General features: G+C 43.0%; 1 protein-coding gene across 2 annotated transcripts in view; it reads right to left on the bottom strand.

The window, feature by feature from the left end:
• Positions 1 to 24,138, bottom strand: part of STAC (SH3 and cysteine rich domain) — a 126,718-nt gene that overhangs the window by 21,971 nt on the left and 80,609 nt on the right. For both annotated transcript variants that reach the window (XM_017653520.3, XM_073222671.1), the window contains exons 3-8: positions 18,291 to 18,391; positions 16,700 to 16,781; positions 15,480 to 15,613; positions 11,278 to 11,356; positions 2,308 to 2,372; positions 837 to 925 (exon numbers count right to left, since the gene is read on the bottom strand). In XM_017653520.3, coding sequence (XP_017509009.3) covers positions 837 to 925; positions 2,308 to 2,372; positions 11,278 to 11,356; positions 15,480 to 15,613; positions 16,700 to 16,781; positions 18,291 to 18,391 — 550 coding nt within the window. The remainder of the gene's footprint in view (positions 1 to 836; positions 926 to 2,307; positions 2,373 to 11,277; positions 11,357 to 15,479; positions 15,614 to 16,699; positions 16,782 to 18,290; positions 18,392 to 24,138) is intronic.

Here is a 24,138-nt window from a genome sequence, read left to right as displayed (position 1 = left end):
AAAAGCAGCCATTTTCATGCTGCATCAGGACTGGAAAACAGCAGAGAGCCTCCTCTCTAGATTACGAGTGGGGGAAGGATTCAGCCTTCTCATTGAGATTAGCCAGTGAGCACAGGAAATGAGCTGCTCAGCACTGTGTGGCCAGGCCCATGCCCCCCGCCCTGTGATCACTTTTGTCCCCACCCCATGCCACAGTGGAATGATTGCTCTTCTATAAACAAGGAAAACAGAGTGATGACGAGTCTATGATTGCTAAGGCCGCACAGTAAGCACGATGTGGACACAGGACTAACTCTACCCTAATTGCCCCTGCCACCTCAGGAACCTAAACTGGTCAAGGCGAAGGTTCAGATCTCATGAAGGTCCCGTCACTCACCTCCCTTTCCCAGGTCCCAGTGACTGTGAAGTGCAGTGGCTCCTGAAACACAGGGAAGTTGACCGCCTCCCACAGGACAAATAGTCTTCCTTTGATTCATCAATCAATGTTAATTTGGGCATTAAACATTTTGATTCCTTATTAGATCCCACAGCATGCCAAGTGCATTTGATGTTCAGTCTTCATGGAAATTTCTATTAATTGTTCTGTTAACCATGTACTAAAATAGGGACTTCTGAAGTGTGGTCCCTGGGTCAGCAGCCTCAGAACCACCTGCAGGACAATTAGAAGTGCAAATTCTCAAGCCCAACCCAGACCTGCTGAATCAGAAACTCCAGGAACAGGGCTCAGTGAGAGTATCACAAAGTAGTACAAACTGAATTGTTTCTTTTGCATAGAGAAATGTGATGTAAAATTTTGCTTTCATTCATTCATTCTTTTCTTTGAAAAATGTTTTTACCTCATTTCCAAATCTTCATTCTCCTGTGGTACAAATTTGTACAAGGCAACATAGGTGTTCATCTGTAATGGGTCTTTGGAAGGAAGTCCCTGAAAGAGAAAATACAAGAAAAATAAGAAGGAAGGAGGGAGAAATGAAGAGAAGAAAGATCATAAGAAATGGACATGTTAACACAATGTAATACTAGTTTATATGGATCGTAAGTGCTAAAATACCTAACCATTATTAAAGCCTTTGTTTATTTATTTTTAGTTTCTTAGCTGAGATTGATTTCATTACAAGCCATTTGAACACTTATGTGGAAGTCTTTGTCAGAAATACTATAATTTTCTTCAAATAACTTTTTTTTTGCTATAGTTCATGAATGGTGATACAGGTTTGACCCCAGGAATGGAATATTCTCTCTCCAGAGAGGAGTGAACAAGTTCCACTTTCTACAGTAGATGTTTTATCAGTTAGCTTAAAATTTGGTACCAGCATAATAAAGGGAACTAGATATATTCATCTGGCAATTAGCTCATTCATGCTATGAAAACAGTATAGATATTGGCATCAGATTGATTTAGTTTGGATGGGGAGAATCACCACTTACTGGTTATGAAACCTTGCAGTAATGATAATGAAACTACCATTTCTGATAGCTTACTGTGTACAAGGCATTATGTTACATGCATTAGCATACTCGAGCTTCACAAGGGCCCGGGGACCAAGATTCTACGGTTGCCCCCAATTTATAGGCTATACAGGAGACTTACAAGTATCATGTAAGATTTAGCTGCTATTATTAACCAAATAAATGTTGATACTACATAAATGTTCACACTTTATAATATATATCATAAATAAAAGTTTATGATATATCAAAAATAATAGCATGCTATTACATATTATATACATATAGTATAGATGTAATTATTATAATATGTAATGTATAACTGTATAATATATTTAAACACATAAAATATATATTTTATATATATATAAAACATGGTTGCTCACAACTATAACTTTTTATCCTATGATTTGCTCTATTACCCAAAGCTCAAGTACCTTGTACTATATACTTCTGTTGTAGTTGATTCTATTCTAATTATATACAAGTGAACATAAAATATGATAAATATATATTTATACATAAAATATAGTCATATGGTATTATGTAATTATATAATTTACATATAATAAATTTCTATAATTTATACACAGGTTATACATCAACTTGTATATAACATGATTAATGGAAACAAAAAGCGTACAACACAATACTGACCCTTTTTACCACCAAGGAAGTGTGATATTTCTGTTCTATCACCTGCTATCTACCCTATGGCACATTATGCCACATTATTCCATTCTATTCTCTAAAAATGCTGGTCTGGATCCACTGACTTGATGTCATGACCCCCATGGGTGGTGACCTGCAGCATGATCTAAGGACCCAGTTTCTCTGTCTTGTGACATCCATAAATACCTGGAGGCTGATGTTCTTTGCTTGGTCTCTGAAATCCTCCATGCCGTTTTCTGGATATGTAAACACTGAAAGAGAAAGAGAAAGCAGGAGCTTATGAATCCAGTTGTCACGTTTCAGAATCATGCTTGAAGAATGTGGCTTTACTGGTTCCCTGTGCCATAGTCTCTGCTTACTCCTCATTGCCCTTTCCTCAGCCCTAGTGACGCGGCTTCCCTGTCACACTTCCCTGTCTCCTGCCACATTGTGCCCACCTTCTCTGCACGCCTGCACTTGGGCGTGCCTCCTGCCGACCGCCTGGTACTTCCATTCACTCTTGGCCCTTCTCAGGAGCAGAAGCAGGGCTGGGCCTCTGGGGAAGTCACCAAACCATTTGTTAATGGGATGGTGGGTGAGGTATGGCTCAATTTAATTGCATTTGTACTACCTTTTCTAAGTACCAGACTTATTTTATCTATTTTTAACTTCCCAATTCTAGTTTCTTGACACCTATGTTCTATTTGGAGATTAAAGCTTTAGTTTTAATCCTCCAGACACTTTCTTCATCTCTTATGGTCAGTGCACTGGGGCTATTATTTGGAAAAAAAAATAAATTAGTGGTTCCTCATTTAGTTTGCTAGTGGAAGGTATAATTCTCTTCCTTTTACATTCAAGCAGCCACTTTGTGGCCTTCGATACAGAACAAGGCCTCTCAACATGGGCAGGAGTCCTTGTGGCCCACACCGCAGTGGGTGGGTCCCTGACGGGCATGCGTGTTCTGCCTTGGCGCACTGTCTGCCGCTCAGGCATCCGACCCCGGTGCTCTACCGAGTGGCCTGATTCTCGCCACGTGCATCTTCCTCAAACAAAAGTGTGGCATGTTTCTGAATTTAGACAATAGAGTTGCAGTGCCTACATTAACCTATCATGTAGGCGACTTCACATTAAAGCATAACACACTGCAGCTTTGTTCTTCTCTGTGTCCCCCTTCAGATTATCAAGGGAACAGCAGCAGAGGGAGAGAAACACACCACAGAAAGCTCTGTGCCCTGTTTCAGTGAGGGCCCTGACAGTCCCCGCTGCCCTTCCAAAGGACTCAAGAACGGTGATGAGGGGCTCCTGCTTCAGAACCAGAACCCCTGAGATGCACTGGTGCATCACTGAGGCATTTGTTCTCCGTAGCTTGTAATTCCAGAGCCTGTGGGCGTAATCCGTAGGCAGCAGCCAAATAGGCGACTCACCTGACAACGCTAAAGTGAGTGGTGGCCAGCAATACCCTGGTGTAAATCCTGGATTCCAGAAGTATCCACCTGGACACTTCTAAAGGAATACTGAATGAAACATGCCAAGAGAATCTTCCTGGAAAATTCTTGATTGGAGCTAAAAACGGGGACTACATAAGGTGCGTGTGCAGTGATCAGTTGGGACTGGTTTTACAATTTTGTAATTGTACATTAGTTTATCTATTTATTGAATATCCATTTGCCATCTGGTTTGAAATGTGTAGCAGTTTTGAGAACTAGGCTGAAAATTAATTGAAAACCCCAAATGTGCTTTCAGCTCTATGGTTACAAGCAGACCACTGCAAAAATGATGTTTAAAACTTACTTCTGGCAAGTTCTAAGACTTTGATTTGAGATGAAAAGAATAAAGCAAGGTAACTATTTTATGTGCCTTTTATGTTTGGTGCTTTAAATTCATTTTATTAAAAATAATTTGGCTTAGATTTCATCCAATGCAAGTATTCAAGTAATATGTCCATCACCCAGACACATTTTCTAATGTTAACAGAAGCAAATGGAATCTTTAGTTTTTTTCCGCATCTTCAGGTGACTTTACTCTTTCCCTTTTCCATATTCTGTCTGTCTTTCTTGCTCGGCAGTCCTGTGGGGTCCATGTCTGCCACTGTGTTTTCTAGTGAAATTAATGTTTGGTTTTTCTTTTTTAACCTGGTAACATATAAGTAACCTTACTAGCTTATCTGGCACAGACACAAATTTGCATCCTTGGAATAACAACTTGGTAATTTGCATTACCTTTTAAGTATACATTATTGGATTCAGTTTACCAAGACTTTGTTTCAGATTTCTGCATCTGTGTTCAAGAGGGAGACCAGCCAGGGATTTCCCTTGTGTGGCTTTGAGGTCAGTATTAAACTAGTCTCAAACTAAGTCAGAAATCCTGCTGACATTTTTCCTTATCCCTGTTTGTTTTCCTGAAAGAGTTAATGTAAACTGGACATTTTCTATTCCTTAAGTGTTAGGTAATTTACTTATAAAGTTGTATTTTTGTGGTGTAAAATTTAAAATACTGATTCAATATCCACCATGATTAGAAGTAAATTCAAGCTCCTCATATCCACTTCTTGAGTCAGACTTCTGTCATTAATATATATATATATATACAGGTATCTGTCCATTTAAAAAAATTAAAACTTTTTGGCATGAAGTTGGTCATGAGAGTCTTGTATTTTCCTTTGAATCACTGATGTTCATCCTTTTAAAAAATTATTATTGCTTTTTGTTTCATCTTTTTTATTAAAAAAAATGGTTAGTGATTGTAAATTTTATTTTTAAGAGCCTTTGCTAGGATTTATTGCCCTATCTTTGTCCTTATAATATCTGCTCTTATCTTTATTATTGCTTCCCAACTGCTTTCTTTGGGTTTATTTCTTTTTTCTGACTTCTTCAGTATAATACTCAGGTTATTACTTTTCAGCCTTTCTTATTTTTTAATTTAATAATTTTAAAGCTAAATAATCTAGTCACAACTGTAGCTGCATCTGAGTTTTGATATGTAATGTTTTCCTTATTACTTAGTTTTAATAAAGAAATATATTCCATTTTTCATTATAAATTGTGTTTCAACATATGAACTTTTTAAAAGTGTGTTTTAATTTCCAAAATTAGGGGTTTTCCTAGTTATCATTTGACTTCTATCTCATTTGCATTGCAGTTAGAAGGATATATTTTATATAATATGAAGCCTGTGAAATGTATAAAGTCTGCTTTAAGGCCTAGGTGATAATTTTTACAATTGTTCCATGTATTCTTTGAAAGAATGTGAATTCTTCATTTGTTAGATGGAGTGTTCTTTTTCAGTCAGTTAGATCAGGATTGTCAAATGTGTCCTCTGATCCTATATGTCAGTACTGAATCTTTTTATCTGATTTGCCAATGACTGAGAGGTGTGTTAAAATCTCTCACTACCAAGGGGATTGTCAATTTTCCTAATAGTTCTGCCAATTCCTCCTTGAATTTCTGTCATTTTCAGGTTCTGCATTAGGTAGATACAAGTTTAGAATTTATATATTCTGGTGAAGTGGACATGACCTTGTAACGATGCCTTTTTTTCTCCAGTAATGCTCTTTTGGTCTTAAAGTCCACTTTTTTTCCCACACATTTATGGGAAATAATGAGGTGTAGATATATAATCTTTCTTTTGCTTAATATTTGCATATTTTTACTTTTAGACTTCCTATATATCCTTATGTTGTAGATGTTTATAAGCAGTCATTTAAAAAATTCAGTGTGTGAAAACTCTTTTATCTAGTGTTTCGCTGATTTACATGAATTTTGTTTACTGGTAAATTTGGGTACCTTCCTAGCATTTTATTTTGTATTTTCTATTTGTCTCAACTTTTCTATGCTTTTTCTTCTACTTAGATGCCCCCTCCCTCTTCTTTTTTGTTTAGGTTCTATCTAGTTTTTATTCTTTTTATCTTAGAAGTTTTATGAGGTATGTTTTAACGTAACACAATCTAAAGTGAAATAATATCTTTAATCTCTTTCCAAACAATGCAAGATTCTGTGAAAGCCCATTTCTCACTTAAATATCCAGTATTTCAGTTAATGTCTTATTAACAACTTTGCGGTAACATTATTGTTATTTTTCTGTAGCCAGTGTTTCCTGAGATTTAACCTTATTTTCCACTTTCTTGGCTCTTCATCCCTTGTTTCTCAGTCCTTCCTTTGAGGTTTTCCTCTTTGAAGTACATCTTTAGGAGAATTTTTTGAGTGGGTCCTTTTCAGTTGCACTGTAGATGTAGTGTTCGCCTTTGTCTGAATATATTTTCTTGAAAGACAGTTTTGCTTTTTCCATTCACAATTCTAAGTCCAGAGGTACTTTTATTTCAGGTTACCAATGAGTCATTCTACTATTTGGCTTTGTTGTAACTTAGAAGAAGTAGTCGTGGGTTTATTTTTCATTGCTGTGCAGGTAATCTGCCTTTGAGTCTGCATTTACTATTTTCTTCTGTCTTTGCAATTCTGCGGTTTCACTAAGGTGTTGTCTAGGTATAAATTTCTGAATTTGAGGATTGGGGTCTTTAATCAATTCTGAAACATTCTTAGCCAGTATCTTCTTGAATACTGTCTCTCTCTCATTCTCTTTATGTACTTGAAAATGTGAATTTGATGCATATTGGATTTTCTCACTTGTCTGTGTCTCTTATTTTCATGAATTTTATTGCTTAGTCTCCCTGGCTAGACTCTCAGAAATTTCTCTGGCTCTATATTCCAGGGTATGAATTCCCACTTCAGCTGTCTCTAGTATGCTATTAAATTTACCCATCATTTTTTTTAATTTCTAGAAGTTCTGTTTAGATTTTTTTAAATTGGCCTGTTTAATTTTGATAGCCTTTTATTCCTTGGCTATAGGCTCTAGTCCATTTTTAAAATAACTTTAAATATATATAACTGTACAGTTATATATTTATTTATTTGATAATTCCAGTCTCTGAGAGTCTGATTATAAAATGGGCTGTTTTAGCTCTCACTTGTGACAGCTCATTTCTTCTTGTATTTGTTGTTTTAATTCTTAGCTCATGTTCTTTGAAAGTTCATTTGTGGAAATTTTTGAGGTCTGGGTTTAAATGATCTTCCTTTAGAGGGGATTTATATTTGCTTCTGCCAAATGCCTGGTGATTTTATCACAACTGGGCCACTTTAAGTTAAACTAAAATTCATATTGCTTTACTTTGTCTATATGGGGAGTGTGAATTCAGGCCATAAACTCAAGCAAGAAGACTTACCTCCCTCCCTCTTTTTTCTCTGCTTTATTTCTTTTCCCGCATCCTGTATTTCTTTTCCACCTGAGTTAAGGCCAGTAGAGCATTTTCCTTCACTGAATTCCTCTGCAGGGCATGCTTTGTTCCTAGTGCCACTAAGTGTGCCCTTTGGGGTATCACACATTCTTCCAAAAGGCCTCCCATCTAAGCTATTACCCTGTCCTCTCCCCAGGTCTTGTCCTCTGTTATCCAGGCTTGTTATTCCCCAATCTGGGGCCACAGGGATGTGCAGAGCCTGCTTATGTCTTTGGATTCATGCTTTATTGTCATTTCTAGACTCTTAAGGAACTGCCGTATTTTGCTGTCAGTTCAGCCATGCATTAACCGAATTCTTTTTAAATTTTTTTAAAATTCTTTCTCTTTGCAGTTTTAGTCATGTTAAACTGGGAGAAATTTCTCTGAACATCCAGTCCTTCACAGAGCTGGAAAGAGAACCTTCTATGCTTTCAAAGAGACCCTTGCCGGATTTAGATACTAAGTGTGTGTTGCAGAAACACACAGTAAATATTTGCAACTGTAATTTGGGAACTGTCCACTGGTGGGGACGAGAACCAGGGGCAACTGCCAAAGAAGCCATTAAAATATTTGCTTCATTGTTTGGGTGACAAATCAAAATTTAAGATTTAGAACTAGTGCATGCTAAAGGCAAGGATATGTTTTCCAAATCTGAGCTTGCCTTTCTTCTTCCTGGGCAAAATTTCTTTGCTTTAGTGAAAAATAAGGTAATATTGGGCTTTATGATGTACTCAAGTGGCTGTGATTAACCCAGTCTGTTTCGAAGAATATTTCTAAGAATTCATATTGCTTATGTTCTGTTACCTCTGCCTCTCTTCCAGGCAAGTTCTGATCACACAGAGTCATAATGATATGCAATGATTGCCGGCCACCAGGAACGTCATTTTTAGCACTCCAAGCTGAAACGGGCAGCCTAGACTTTACTCTTTCCTGTGCTTATTAATCTTGCTTTGCATGGAGTTTCTGGCAGTTTAGCCAGAGCTGAAGGCCGACACCCCACCTGTATTTCTGATGCCTCCAGGAGTGTTTAGAACAACAGCCAGAAGCCCTCACACCTGCCCAAGATCGTTTATGAGAGAGAAGGAAGAGACTGTGCTGTTAGCAGTAGGGAAATGAGTGTGAATTGTACTTTCCTCTACGATGGCTTTGGAAATATTCCTCCAGGATTCTGACATCACACTTAGTACCCATGTGCACTATGTACTTTTCAGAAACTAAATGAAGCATGTACTATGGATCTGCTCATTACTGGAGGCCCAGTCACTGCTTCTGAAAAGCCAGCGCTCTTCTCGTCATGCCTGTGGGAAGAGGAGGGTGAAGCGGGATGTCTCCTCTATGCTGTTTCTCAAATTGCCTGGATGGGGATTAAATCCGATCAAAAGAAAATGTTTTGAAGCAAACTGCTGCATAATTAATGCCTCTGGTTTCCAAGGGTGCATTGTAAAGAAAGCTACTGCCCATCAAAGGGAGTAGTTAATAGATCTCCAAAGCTGTGTAGAGGCTTATTACTTGCTAAGTTCTTTCAACAGATTTCTTTGAACAAGGCTGTGAAAAGGCCCTTGAACATAAAAGAGATGCAAAAAAATCAAGTTTGTGTCTTTGAGTGTATTACTCCATGACTCAGTTTCCTTATCCATACAGTATGTGGTGTGTCTGTTGGAGAGGATAGGGGTGGGATAAATGATTTCTAATCCTGCTTCTCGAATTTCACAAGGTTCACACACAGAATCATGTGCACATTCTGATCCAGCAGCTCTGAGACTGCCTGAGATTCTCCATTTCTAACAGGCCGGCACGTGAAGTGCAGGCTGCTGGCCCAGGGCCACAGCTGGAGTAGTGTGGTTCTAGGCTGCATCTCTGATACTTTATGACCTTGTGATGACTTTATTAGGAGTAACCATACTTCCTACTGATGACTCCTAAGTATAGCCCTTCACGTTGTTAAATCCTATGGAGACCCCTTTTTGAGCAAATAAATCCTCAGGACAAATAGAGACCTTAACTCCTAAGGAATGAATAAGCAACAGCACCAGTAAAGCTGGACCAGGATGGCTGAGGCAGAGAGGTAAGTGGTGGGCACAGGCTGGATATAAATTTGCAGCAAATAAGGTTTGCTGACTGACTGGTGATGAAGTGTGAGAAGAAGTGGGAGTCAAGTCTGATGCCAAAAGTTTTGGCTTGGTCGGCTCATAGAATGGAGCTCCTATTTACTGGGCAGGGACCTTAGGGAAAAGCTGGCTTGGGTGGGTGGGGGAGTCGAGTCCATTTGGGTGTATTTACTTGATGCCTGTTGCCTGCTCAGGTGGCTGTGTCCAGCAGGCACTGGGCATCAGGAGGTAGCAGAGAACCCTAATGCTGGAGATGACGTTTCAGAGTCATTGATGCATGGGTAGAATTTACGTTCTTTCTTGAATTTAGTGATCACAACACCCACTGGATTCAGTGCTGTTATTATCTTCATTTTAGAGATGAGGCAATTGAGACAAAGGGAGGCCAGGCTTCCAGGGCTGGAAAGCTACACAATCATTAAATGCATTCCAGAGGCCCTCCCCCAGAGCAAGGAGGGGCCAAGGACCAAATAATTCCCTGTTAGTGATGATGAGGCCATTAGCAACTAGGAAGGTTTCAGGGACACGGGGACAGAGCAGCTGACCAGACTTGGAGATGAAAGTACAGGTCTGGTTTTGATGCCAGTCTTTGGGGAGTTCACTCCTCAGACGTTGAGTAATTCTGGGGTGCTGACCAAATGCAGGGGCTGCATCTGTGATGCTGGACAGACTTGGGCTGTGAGGCCCCTCCTGCAGCCAGCACTCCCAAACCTGTCCCTCCAACAGCCCTGCTCGGTGCTCAACCAATGTTTGCACTGATCAGAAAGTATGGCTTTCCTGGCATGATGCCCTTGCAGTGCACCCCAGAGATATGTGAGGGTGGGGCAGGGGCCCTGGGGGACTAAGCATGTGCTGCCTGTGTGGGTCAGAGGCCCCAGCCTGACTAGGGGGAGATGTAAGTGGAGTTCTAGAGCTGAAGAAGCTGAGAGATACCCCAGAAGACAGCTGCTGATAAAGCAGCTATGGTGCTGGATGCAGAATTTCTGCTTCCAGGCTGGAAAAGGCAGCGACAGCTAGGCAAGTGGGAAAGCCATCCTGGCCATGTCTGATGCTGCCTGGGCAGAGATTAGACCCCGAGGGACAGCTCCTGCTGGGTTATCATCACCCCAAGAACAGCTTTGGGACCTCTGTGCTTTAGCTGGTGACAGTAAATGCTTCACAAGTGTTTTTGGATAACTGAGTGGAGGTTAAGCAGTTGTTTGACATCAAAGAGGCTCAGCAAGATTCATCCGCAAGGGGCTGGTGATGTTTCTTTAACGTCTGGTTTAAGAGGTGGTTCATTCTTAACATTAGCAAGCAACAGTGTGTAGGTAGCATTTAATAAATATTTGAGAAATTATTCTAACAAGGGCTCAAACTATTAGAAAATTAAATAATATTAACAAAGATTGGCCAGATCGTGCACATCACTGTTTGAGTCTCAATTACCTGTGCTGGGGAATTGCTGAGTGTGAGGCCCCCTGCCCTGGCATGCCACCTACCTGGTCGGAGGTAATTCAGGTGTACTTGGAGTAGCTTCTCTCCGCTAGGGTTGGCTAATCTAATGCAGGTCAGTGGAGGAAATGACATGTTCACAGAAAGGCCTGGAAGGGACTCCTAAACCCCAGTGAGGCGTGAGAACGCAGGAGGAAGAACTCGGGTTGAGTCCCTGAAGTCCGCCAGTAAGCGTGCTGGTTCTCTCAGAACACCGAGCACTCACCCAGACTGAACTCCAGAGCTGGTGGAGCCCCGGGAGCGGACAGGCAGTCCCCTGGGCCGCCCCACCTGGATGGCAGGCACACTCAGCCCCCTCCCCACGCTCACCGCTGTTGCTGCGTCGCCGGGGGTCACACCCGCCCGCTGGCCCCGCCGCTTCTTCAGGAACCTCTACGAGGTCAGAAGTCTGGGAGGAAAGAGGGAACAACATATGAATGAGCAATGCCATTGCCGACGGAGCCGAAGGCGGCAGAAGGAGGGCGGAACTTGCGTGCCTCTGCCTCAGGACCAGCCTCCGCCCTCCTGTCTCTCTAGCTGACCCAGGAGGCCCTCTTTCCTCAGGGCCTCCCCTCAGGGGTCTGTGCCCAGCTCGGGGTGGCGCACGAGTACTCAGTGGGTGCTGAGTGAATGCCTCAATGCCCAGGTCACAGCTGGGCAGACCTCCTCCCAGGAAGGGACAACAGGGAGAAATCAGCATTCCTGCCCATATCCTGCACTTGGGAAGTTCACTAGAACTGTAGTTCTTCCTATAGGTGACTTCTAATTACAAACAGTCCCCGACTTACGACCGTTTGATTTACAATCTTAAGACTTTCTGATGTGAAAGTGATACCCGAACAGTACAAAATGCACTTAGAATTTTGAATCTTGATTTTTTTCCAGGGTTCACAATCCTCTCTTGCTGGGCAGCAGCAGTGAGCCAGCCCCCAGCTGGCCACGCACCTCAAGGGTGACTACCAGGATACTGGCCACCGTGCTGTCCCCACACACCCATTCTGAGTTTCACTTTCCGTACAGTATTCAATCAGTTATGTGAGACATGCAGCACTTCATTATAAAGTAAGCTTGTGGTAGAGGAGTTTGCCCACCTGTGGGCTAACATAGGTGTTCTGAGCACAGTTTAGGTGGGCTGGGCTGAGCTAGGATGCTTAGGTGTATTAAAAGCATTTCTGACTTATTTTCAACTTACGATGGGTTTGTTGGGGTGTGGCCCCATCGTAAGTCAAGGAAGATCTGTATTAATTATAGAGAACAAGATGCAGTATTGAGGGATGTGTTTCCTAGGTACAAGTTAAATGCTGTTTCCATTGCTGCAACATCATTTTTTTAATACTTATTCTGCCTTTTTTTTTTAAAATAAGAGAAGCTATGGTCATTCTTCCACGTGAAGTAGCTAATGATTACTGATCATTCATCACATGCTGTTTTTAGGTACTTTCTCTGTATCATATCATTTATTCTTCATAACAATCCCATGGTAAACCTGTTTTCAGATAGAAATATTAAGCCCAGAGGAGGTCAGGAACCCTACCTGAGGTCTCACAGCTAGTAAGTGCTGGAGCTGGGGTCTGAACCTCCTGTGTCATTTCCAGAGCTCAAACTCTCAGGCACCTTGCGTCATCCAGCGGTGCTCTGGGCGACTCACGCCGGCTCATGAGAGCCTTCAGGCTCCTCCCACGGGCAGCCTGAGATTGGCCACAGCAGTATTTACACCATGATAACTGGCAAAAGCTACAGGTCAGGGTCCAGCCTCAGCCTGCTGCTGAACATTGACCAGCACACCACTGACTGCCTCTTTCCGGGGCTGGATGCTCCTGCTTTACTGCATGGCTCCTGCCTCTTTAGAAGAAAAATGCAGGGGGTCTCAGAGGACAGTCACATATTTCAGACAGCTTATTCATATCTTATTAGAGAGAAATGTTTGCCTCCCTCCCTCTCCTGTCAGCTCTAGAGCCCTTTAGCACCACCCTGCAGAGACTGCTTTTTGTTACAAATTAGCTTTAAGGCTTTTTCCAGCCCTTTCCCATTTTCATGACATGTCAGAAAGAAGAAACATAAATGTCACAGGGTCTCCACATCACTTGTATCCTGCTCCTTTGGAGCATGCTACTTTCAAAGGTTGCTATTACGTTAATTTAATCTTATGAAACTGTAGATTATTCATAAACTAGGCAACCAGCTCTCAGAAAGTTTTTGAATTTGGTACTGCTGGCTTTCCAGAAGCCATCAAGCCTTCCACATTCTAGAATATTTGAAAACACATTAAAGGAAACATACCCATTTAGGAACAGCCAGGCAGTAGCTTCTTATCACTTAAGCAAATGCCTGTATGGGTCTGGGAGAGAACAAACCTGTGGGACAGAGCTTTGCTGTGTGGGAATATGTTAGTTTTAGGACATATAAATGCTGCGAGAATGGCAAGAGGCCGAAGTTCATTATTGTTTGACCCCAAGGGAAGGAAGCAAAATCAATTGTTTCTGTTTTCTTCCATAGAGGCAAGTTGGACTCTGGGGAAAGAGTGAAGTGACAGTTAAGTACAGTTTGATTTGTTTGTGTCTCCTTGCAGCTCTCAGAACTATGCATTCACAGAGCAAATTTCCAAGAATTACCTACTGATGGAACCAGTGCCAGGAAGTGCGAGTGGCCTGGATGAATGGACCCCTTACTGACAATCAGCAAACTATGCTTTTTTGCCCCTGAAACCAATCTGGAGGGTCCAGACCTTGCTAGACACAGAACTATTTTAGACATGAAAGAAAACTGGACATCCTTAAATTGTCTCCCTGATGTTCCTGCGGCTTCTGAGTGTGAGCCAAAAATGTGAAGGCTAAAATGTTCACTGCCTGCATGCAGTTCCTGGGGCTGTCTCCCAGCTGTGAGTCTGCAGAGCTCAGAACTTCCGCAGCAGCCATCTGCTGCCCACATGAGAGCTAAAGGCCATCTCTGGGGACCCTCGTCTCAGCACTTGCCTCCCTTGCTTGGCTTACCGTTTGCCTTTCCACCAACACCAGATGCTTCTGGTAGTGGGCTGATGATAGGTGGGCTCTTGCCAGAGACACGAGAAAGGCCCAACTGGCATGCAGGTTGAAGTGGGCAGGGGGCTCTCTGCTCTGGCCAGAGAGCAGCCTGTGCTCTTCTTTGGGATTGCTGGGCGTTATCTACAAAAAGTCTTCCCTTGTCATGGGGAATGGTTGCAGGCTGAGAGCCAGCTCTATGTGGCTCGGGGGAAGCGACCTGCTGGCAGCAATGGAGTCCTTACTCTCCTGAGGAAGGAGCTGTAAGTGGTGTGTGGGGTTAAGGACATGCTTAGCATTCTCAAATCTCTGTTCCAAACTTCAGATCCAGCCTGGAGGCCACTCTGACTGTGCAACTCAAGATCTGTTCACCCAGGAAAGGAGCAGGAGCAAGTGTGGATATGAAAAAGAAAGAGGAGGGGACGGCAGGCATGGTTTCTTGTAAAGTAAACTACTTTTGGTTCTTCCCTGTTAGAGATTAGTGGGGAATTAGAAATTGCATGAACAGGCTTTCGGTGAGTTTATAAAGACAGGTTCCAGGATAACCAGGTGGCATGAGTCAGAGGACCTAAAAACCATCCACCCCTCACTCACCAGCAGACAGTCCCAGTTGTCTTGAGGACTGACCTGCACCTGGTGAGGGAGCTGCAGCAGCTCAGCCCCAGAGAGTCCCTCGCAGTGGTGTGCCCCGCCCTTCTCCCAAAGCCCACCCCAGTCACGTGGTGCTGAGAGGGTTCAGTGGGACAGACCATTTGAAGGTGCATCTGTGTCTTGTCTGGAAGCCCCCAGTTCAACAAAGGATGTGATAACTGGGTACAAACTATCCTAATTGACAGTGTGAACTGGAAGGTCCTTGTCTTTTTGCAGGAGGGATGGTGGCCTTCAGCATAAGCTTCAGAGTTATGTGGCTTCTTGGCGCATTGATAGTAATTCTTGTTGGGGCAGCCAGAGACAGGATGATGGGAGCAGATCAAAGACATGCATGCAACAGTCATTTTGGACCAGGTAAAGTGCAGGCCAAATGTCCTATGGAGAGAGGCTCCACTTAACCACACAGGTTAAGCACCTCTGGGGAGGGCAGTTTTTGTGTGAAACCAAGGGGCATATCTCATCTTTGAGAGGAAGGGCTGAGAATATGTGAAGGGCAGCCGTATTCTTGACCTGGGGTGTGGCTGGGGTAGAAATGGTACAGCTGGGACTTCCTGACTCTGCCACTGTCTGGGTCAAACCTTTCTATGTGCTGACTGACATGTCATCTAAAATTGGCAGGAGGGTGAGGCAGGGGGAAGAAAGGAAGAGTCAGGCAGCACCAGGCCCAGAACACGGTCTCTGGGGCAGAAAGGGAAGTGCCCCTCGGAGTTGGCCCAAGGCACTCTAGGGTTCCCTGTTAGAGGCTGCCTGCCTCCCAAAAGACCCACCCTTGTGAGCGTTTAGGGGGAACTCCCCCCCCACCGCAGTGCCTGAGGCCTGTCCTGCTGAGATCCTGGCGGGCGGACCAGGCAGGAGGACAATTACAGAGGTTCGGTGAGGTGAGCCAGAGCCGGAGCCGGAGCCGGAGCCGGAACCAGAGCTGCCCTTCTTCATCTTCTGGGCCAGGGAAGTGCCGAAGCGCAGGGTCTCATAGACTGGGTCCACCTTACTGCCACAGGCTGTAACGGAAGAGAGACAGGTTCCTCAGCTCAGCCTCAGGAGTACACCTGTCCATCACCCGGGTAAACAGCACCTGAGAAACAGGGCCTGCCCTGCCCAGCCTGTCCCCTTGGGAAAACGGGGCTCCATGTGGTCAGGCTTTCCTTGCAGATGGGTCCATTTGCCAGGTCTTTCCCTCCTCTGCACACAGCACCTACATCCAGAACTCTGCTCCCCATCCCTTCCAGCTGATTTGTTTCCTCTTTTGTTATGGCTACAACTTCAGGGTTCTTCCCAGGGCCCAGCTTTATCACCTCTAGCTGAGGTCTTCCTCGCCCAGGTATGAAGCCTTGAGTGAGACACAAAGTTTGCAATAGGAAGCAAGTGTTTTTGAGAGAATTTGACATTATCAGGCCTCATAAATTTCTAATTAGAAGCTTTCTAGTTTATAAATTTCTAGGTTAGAACTTGCCCCTCCTCCCACCACAAAAGGCAAAAACAGATATAGAGATTTTCTGTGCGAGAGAGAAAAAAAGAGTGAAATCAAAGATACGATTAAAGAATAAATTCAAGCCAGAAATCTCTATAAATGTATTTTTGTCCTCATTAAATAACTGATATTCACTGAGTTCCTTCCAAGCATTGGTCTATAATTTTTATTTATTTTTTACAACAATTGTGAAAAGCATTGAGTTCCTTCCAAGCATTGGTCTATAATTTATATTTATTTATTTATTTTAATAACAATTGTGAAAAGCAGCCCTTGCTGCTCTCATTTTCTAGGAACAGGTTGACACACAGCCGGTCAGTGGGGAAGCTGTGGGACACTCTTTCCACTCTACCTGCTACTGATGGAGCAGGTAGCATATTAGCAGCCTTTGGGACTTGTCGATTTTTCAATCTGCATCAGGGAAAGGATGAAAATTCTGGGAGAATTTGATTTACCTTGTGTTTCCCCTTCAGCAAAACACACTCACAGTCCAGTCAGCCACCAAATGCATGACCACACCGACTGGTTTTGCAACCCAGGGAGAAGGGGGACCAGCTCCATTAATGCTGACACTGCTGCTCCAAACCCAGGCCAACCCATCAGCATCCCAACTCACCAATGGGCATAACTTCCTTAATGCATCCAAACTGTTCATGTATGAGCAAGGGGGAGCTGTAGTAACGCCGGAACCCCTTTGGCTGGAGAGGGAAGGAGAAAGAGAAGGGTTTATTGTCACGGATGGGATTGAGAAAACCAAACGCATGCTGAAAATAAAACCGGCTGGTTCTCCAGGGACAACTCCCTGTCTCCCTTTAAGGCGCTGACTGGTCCTACGATTTATCCCAGAGGGTGGTAGGCACAGTTGTCAATAAGCAAGCGGCACTCCCTTGGAATGGAGCCCCCAGCCCTGTCCTTCGCCTTCCTGCTCCTCCCGTTCCACGGACCACAGCAGCCTCCCTTATGTCTGGCTCCTCATTTTCTCCCAGGATACAAATGGACTGTTGTGCATTATTTTACCGCAGCTTATAGTTGTGGTTTACTAAAATTCGAAAAGGCCTGGGCATGGGAGGGCAGACCGCAGATTGGCTGAAAGGGCCTCGTATACCCCGTGAGCTCTACTCAGAATCGTTGGCTTTGTGTCTGCATTACATTCCCTTCTTCTGACCCCTCATCCGCAGTCTTTGTCTTGGCTTGTGGGAATCCCCATTGGAGGAGGAGGGTGGGGACATGTGAGGCAGGGGTTTTAAGGAAGAGGCAGGCGATTTTACTCGGAGTAAGGAGGTAAATCCTCAGGACCTTGACTGCCTGTATCCCAGTACTGGAAGAGAACTTGGTGGCCCTCCTACAGTTCCGGAATCTTCTCCAATGTTCCTGGCAAGGGGTGTCTTCCTTTTTTCGAACACTGCCTGTGATGGGGGGTGAGGGGAGGGGCTCTTAATAACACTGGGGGTAGGTTTTTGGTGACATTAGCTCTGTTTGTTAAGACTTTATCTCTGATGGGTAGGCCTTTTTCCCAGAGTGACAAAGCAAGGTAGAATTCCCCTTCTGTGTGACCAGTTTGAACTTTTTTGAAGATAGCTGTCATATCCTAAGTGTCTGTAGGGTAGACGCTCTTCATTGCTCCCACAATTCTTTGGCCATCTAGTTTGGAATATCGTCAAAGGTGCTCTGGCCTGCCTTTGACCAATGTGTGGTACCAGTACTGAAGCCTGTGCTCCTGGGAATGAATGGTCAACTCAGAGTGTGCGAGGGTCAGCCAGCCTTCCTTGGTTTGACTACCATGATCGGTTAGAGTGGTGCAGATCTTCAGGGGCGGTGATTAATCTCTACCCCAATTGACCCCCACTGAACTGTCAGCCAGGTAAGCACTGGGGTAACCTTAGTTCACTAGGGCTGAGGGGTCCCTGGGATGTCTGACTTTCACTTGTAACCATGGCAGTCACAGGATGTGGGACTTCCATGCTAAAACAGAAGCTTCCAACCTGGGACACGTCAGCCACCCTATTAAGAGACTCTTTCATGTGTCCCTAAAGTGACAAAGCTTCTCTTCTTGGTCACTATGCCAAGTGGGATGCCAAGCTGGTGAGCCACGCATTTGGGGGCTGCCTCCCTGGTGTCCAGGTATCAGGTGGGTGGGGAAGGAGTTTGGCTGGAGTGGTCTCATGGGGCAGGCAATGCGCTGCGCACACGCCTGATACAGCCCTTACCAGCTTGCCCACGCACCGCTGGGGCGCCAGGCCGTCTGCACACTTGTGATGGATGCTCATCTTACAGGCCTTGCAGCGCAGTCCATGCTTAGCATTTGCTCCTGTCAGACATGTGGGAAGCTTCCATTAGGACCCAGCCCCCCTTTTCCTGGTGACCAGAATGAAGTCACTGGAAAAGTGATGCCCATCACCCAGGTAATTCCTTCCTGTGACTTTGCATAATGCTTTCAAAAAGGAGAAAATACCATGGCTCATTCTTCTACCTTGTCCCACATCTTCCAGCTCGGGGATTTGCTCTGGCTTCCCCTACTTCTTTCCTATACATGACTCCCAGAAATCCTAGCCTCCTCTACTTACATTGTTCCCCCAATTCAAGCTAGCAGATGCCACTTCCATTGCTCTTCCAGTAGGTCACCCAATTCTGCTCTTCCGTATGTCTTGCTAAGTAGGGCAAGTCCTGAAATTGTGCCCCATTTTTACCTGAATTCCTATCACAGGTTCTTAGCTGTTAGAAATCTCTCAGGAAAAGAATGGATGAAGGGGGAACAGTATGGTCTGCGTGAAGGTGGGGCTTATGGTGTTCTAAAGTGGGGGAACAGGGCTCTGTCAGACCCAAACCCCTGCCTGGGAAAGTGGTGGGTGGGTGGGTGCAATGAAGCCACTGCTGCAGCGATTCACTTAGCACCTGGGACAGCAGGCCACATGGGGGTGAGAAGAAAGGCAGAGGAGGAGAGCAGAGGCAGGGAAGCATCCTGGTAGCTGCCCTGGAGAGGCCCTGAGGGCTGTAGGAGGATGGAAGGCGGGGGGGACACCCGCAGTCAGTGGTTTACCGGGCAGGTGGGTGGAGGCTGGGAGAGGATATTTAAGTGGGATGTTTTCTGTTTCCATTTTGTCCAGGACAAGATATACCATCTGCTCTGACATTCCAGAAAAGGTGGCAGCCTCCCAAGAAATCCCAAAAATTAGTGCCCAAATTCACTTTACAGTTCGTAGATGACAAAGCATATCAAGCATATCAGAAAAGAGGGAGAAAGGTAGAGAGCAGAGAGAGGATTTCTCAGTCGAGCTGTGAGGCATGATTAGTTCCATGGCACATCTCTAACATGATCAGAAGATGGGCACTTTCTCCTTTATGCAGTTCGACTGAAGAGGCTTCAAGGAGATTACTTTAGAAGCTTGGTCTATGTCCCTGGAGTCCATGGAACATGTAGTAGCTGCGGCCATACTGTGTCTCAGAAAGAACGAAGGTGGCCAGCAGTCCTGTCAGCCCACTCAGGAGAGACGGCCATGCTGGCAGCACCTGGAGGCTGAAAGCTTGTCAGGAAGAAGGGGGTGTGAGCACTTCCTGTGGATTCCACATGGATCACGTGGAGTGCTGCCCTAAAAGACCACCGGAGAGACCACTGGGCTGACAGGACTGCTGGCCTCGTTCATACTTTCCGAGGCACAGTATGGCCACAGCTACATGTTCCATGGACTCCAGGGGACATAGACCAAGCTTCTAAAGTAATCTCCTTGAAGCCTCTTCAGTAGGTATCTCAGTGGAGGTATAGGAATTAATATGTCCATTTTCCATGAGACATGAGGTGTATCTCACTGTACATCACAGCTGACTGCAGAAGCAAAATGAGGATATCCCAAGATTTTTTGTGAAATCTTCCCTTTTCTCCATCACTGCCTCCTCATCCACATCCCTTGTCTGGACTAATTCTAACTGAACTTCCTTCCTGCACCTGTTTTTGCTTTCCACCAATGTGTGTACAGTGATCAGAGAACTCTTTTGAAAAATGTATGGAGTCACCTCCCCCCCTTGCTTAAACATCTTTCAGTAGGTTCTCCCTCACTTTCTGATGTACATAATGCTCGCCATGGTGGTGAGGCTTTGTATGATTTGGTGGGAGCATATTTCTACCTCAGCTCAGGCCAACCCCATTGGTTCATTATGCTCTAGCCACAGGGCCTTCTACCAGTCCCTTGAATGCACAAGCTCTTTAATTCCTCAGGGTCTTTTATGCTGCCCTATATTCCTGGAATGCTGTTCCTTTCACTCTTCACTTAGCTAGCAACTCCTCACCCTTTGGACCTCTTGTCATTCCTACAATGAAGTTTCCTTAGAAACATTCACCTTCCCCTGTCTAAATGATCTTTTTCCTATTATTATTTCTCATAGCACCCTGTTGTTATCTTTCATAGCATTTTCCACAATTATTATTTATTTTAGAGCTTGGTTTTGTCTGCTTTCCCTCTAGATTGTGAACTCAGTGAGGCTAAGGACTGTGTTTGTTCACTTGCCACTGTATACCCAGCTTGCTGGACGATGCCTAATAAATTTGTGTTAAATAAACTAATGAGCAAATTCCCTCATAGGGACATGTATCAAAATAGTGGTGACTGATTTAGATAATTAACTGAAGTTGGTTCACCAATGATGTAGAAATGGTATTCAAGAGCTGAAAAGGACTTGAAGATCATCTATATGTATGGTTTTACTTTGCAGGTGAGAAGACTGAGGGGCCAAGCCTGAGGTCCTGCCACACTGCTTGACCCAAACATTTCCTCTATTTGTGTTGTTTCACCTACATGAAAATGCAGTTGGGATATCAGGTGATAGAATAAGGGAGCACAAGAACCCTATATTCAGCTGGGAAAAGCAACAGGCAAGCTTTTGACTGAACAAAGAATTAGAAACCCTTCAGGAGGTATTATCCAAAAACTCCCTTCAGGAAGGCATCATTTAACACAAAGCATGTCTGCTATTATAACCACAAAAAGTCAAAGTGACATAGAAACACACTGAAAATTATTGGGTATGTGTACTTGTTTATAAATACTAGTTGGAAAGTCTGTTTTACTTTTGGAGAATAACCACTTAGCTGAAAGACTACAGTGCTTTCAAAAGACTGGACTTCAAAAGGAATCACTTATTTTTTTGTTTTCAAATTAGAGAATGCTGTTTGTGCCCTATGCAACAATGTAAGTAAAAGCTTCAAAGAGGAAAGTTATTTCATTGTGTGCTAGACTCTGAAATAGCACCATTATAGACTAAGGTATATTTTCCTTCAGACCTGAACATGATAATTTCAGTTTTCCTTGTTTGTTTTAATACACTCCACTGTTTGTATGAGTCAGACCACCAGCAATTATTTGGTTTTAGGTGTTCCAATTTTTACTGTGGAATAACAAGAGTGATTGAAGAAGAAAGCCTGTATTCTCTGGCTTAGAGAATAGTTCAAGGGAATAATTCACATCACAGCAGTGGCATTAGTTTAATGTAGCAGATATAGGGAAGCTGTGGTCTTATTTGTTCTTTTACTAGTGTCCTACATCATGAAGGCATCAACAAATGTGAACTTTATGCCTCAGTGGAGTGGGAAAATCATGATTTTAAATTTGAGTATATCTTATGCTGGCTCTTTAAACTTAAGAAAACTACTAATATCCCTAGAGTTTCAGCCACCTCATCATCAAATGAGGAAAGTACTACTTTCAAAGTTGCCAATAATAATAGTGTCAAAATATATACAAAGGGAATTACATGGGTTTAAATGCTTGGCAACAAAGATGTCACTGGACTTTGAGTAAACATGGTGGACTGGCCGCATGAGTTTCCCACTTACTCATACCAAAACCCTACTAAAATTACAGTCCAAGAATAAAAAAGTGGTACAAACTCCAAATCACAAGGTTACTGGGAGAAACAAGTGCAAAAGAGAGTCCAACGTATATTTGGAAGGCAGAAAGCAACTGGAAGTATGGTGAGGAATTTAGCAGAAGAGAGGAAGATTGGATTTCCCAGTAGCAACTTGGAAACTAGAAGGTGATAGAACTTCAAAAATTGTGGAATCCTGAGAGCAAATAATTCTCAACCTACAATTTTATACCCAGCCAAATTACAAGTATGAAAGCAGGATAAATGCCTATTCAGATCTTCAGGGATTCAAAATATTTACTCTCTACCTATTCTTCCTTAGAAAACTAATGAAAATGTGGGATGAAGGAATGAATCAAGGAAGAGGTGCACAGCAAATCCAGTGCACAACACAAGCAGTGACACAGAGAACAGATAAATGATAGACCATATGACAACTCTACAATAGCCTGAGACAGGCACTACAAGTAAGGCAGCAGACTTGGGAAAAAAATGGAACTTAAAAGTTTATTGATGTTTTTCAGGTTTGGATTTTATAATAGATTTGGATAGATACTTGGGAGCCTTTGAAAAAAAGTATCATAGGTACCCTAAACATCAAGGCAATTAAAAAGTAAATTTTTCCCCTTTTTCCAGGTGTACAACAAAGTGATTTGATGATTATATACATTACAAAAAGATGACCATAAGTAGTGTTACCAGCTGCCACCAAACAAAGATATTACAAATTTATTGACTCTATTTCCTGTGATGTACTTTCATCCCTGTGATTTATTTATTTTATAATTGGATATTTGTACCTCTTCATCCCCATTACCTATTTTGCCCATTCCCTCACTCCCTCCCTGTGGCAACCACCAGTTTATGCTTTGCATTTGAGTCTAATTTGAGGAAATATAAAACTGTGTAAGGAAATAAATAACCTCAGTGTAATACTTGAATCAGAGGTTAGCAATAGTCACATTAGAGTATAAACTGACTCGTTAACACAAAAATGTGACAGAACTTGGAAGGTGAGGGCAAGGAAGACGGGAGCAAGTGGGCGTGCTGGAGGGGAGAGAGCTGGATCATCTTCTGTAGCAGGAAGCCAATCAATGTTTGGTTAGTCAATAAACAGTAGCAGAAGCACAGCTTTTTGAAATATTGAAATAAAATCCAGAAAAAAACAAAGAGGGTGAAAGTGGCTTGTCTTTCAGAAGAGAGTCTGGGTTACAGGATGAGAATTTCCACTGTGTTCTCGGTACCATCAGTACCATCCTCAGACTATTCTCATGTACTACTGTGGCAAAAAGCAAATAAAAAACGAAGTTGCTGGAAACTGGGTCAAGCCAGCCCCTTGGCATGATGTGGTCCTTGGTATATGGAGATGTAGGGAAAACATGGGACTATCTCATCATAGAAGCCATCCATTCTTCCCTGGGATTTGAACTTCTGGGATACAATTAAGATGGTTCTATGAGTTACAGTTAAAAATCATTAAGAATGTTAGTTATGATACTCAAATGGAGCTTAGAATGGATCAATACAACACTGATTAGCTATTAGGCACTGGGCTGTTCTATGATTATGGGATCATTTACCACTACGAATAAGTCAGCTGTCCACAGAAACCAGTGTTGCAGCCCTAGGGAATGAAGCATCTACGTGGATTTTGGTGGAAGACACTGAAGGGGTTTTGTAGATGGATGAATCAATTTCAATGAATGGCAGGTTCCTTTCTAAAAAAAATAAAATTGATCACATACATCTGTAAGACAGTTGGCCAGATTTATTTTGATAAGATTTTTGCCATCATGGCCCTGCTTAATCTTTAGTCAAATTTCACACGGTATCAGAGTTAAAGATAAAACAGGATAAAAAAATGGTTTACAGTTGAGATCAGTTATCTAGGGAAATAACATAGGGAATGAGTAAAAATAAACTTGTGCAAGAAATGTAATCCTAGTACAGTACTGATCAGCAGTGGATAGTGGTTGTAATTGTTACAAATAATTAGCTTGCTCCCAGATTGTACAAGTATGGAATTGTAGGAATTACTCCTACAATTTATTGGATTAAAATTAATGTAAATTAGGCAACAAAAGAGACTCTTTACTGTGATTTGGGAAAAAACTTAAATCTAGAACTATGTATGTAAAAATATGAATATCTATAAATAGATCCATAAATATTTCTTGGATTCAATAAAACATCTGTAAA

Source organism: Manis javanica, chromosome 15, assembly GCF_040802235.1.
Source record: "Manis javanica isolate MJ-LG chromosome 15, MJ_LKY, whole genome shotgun sequence".
In the NCBI taxonomy this organism is placed as follows: domain Eukaryota; kingdom Metazoa; phylum Chordata; class Mammalia; order Pholidota; family Manidae; genus Manis; species Manis javanica.
Note: the sequence above shows the minus strand (reverse complement) of the source record. Positions and strands in the feature narration are given on the sequence as shown.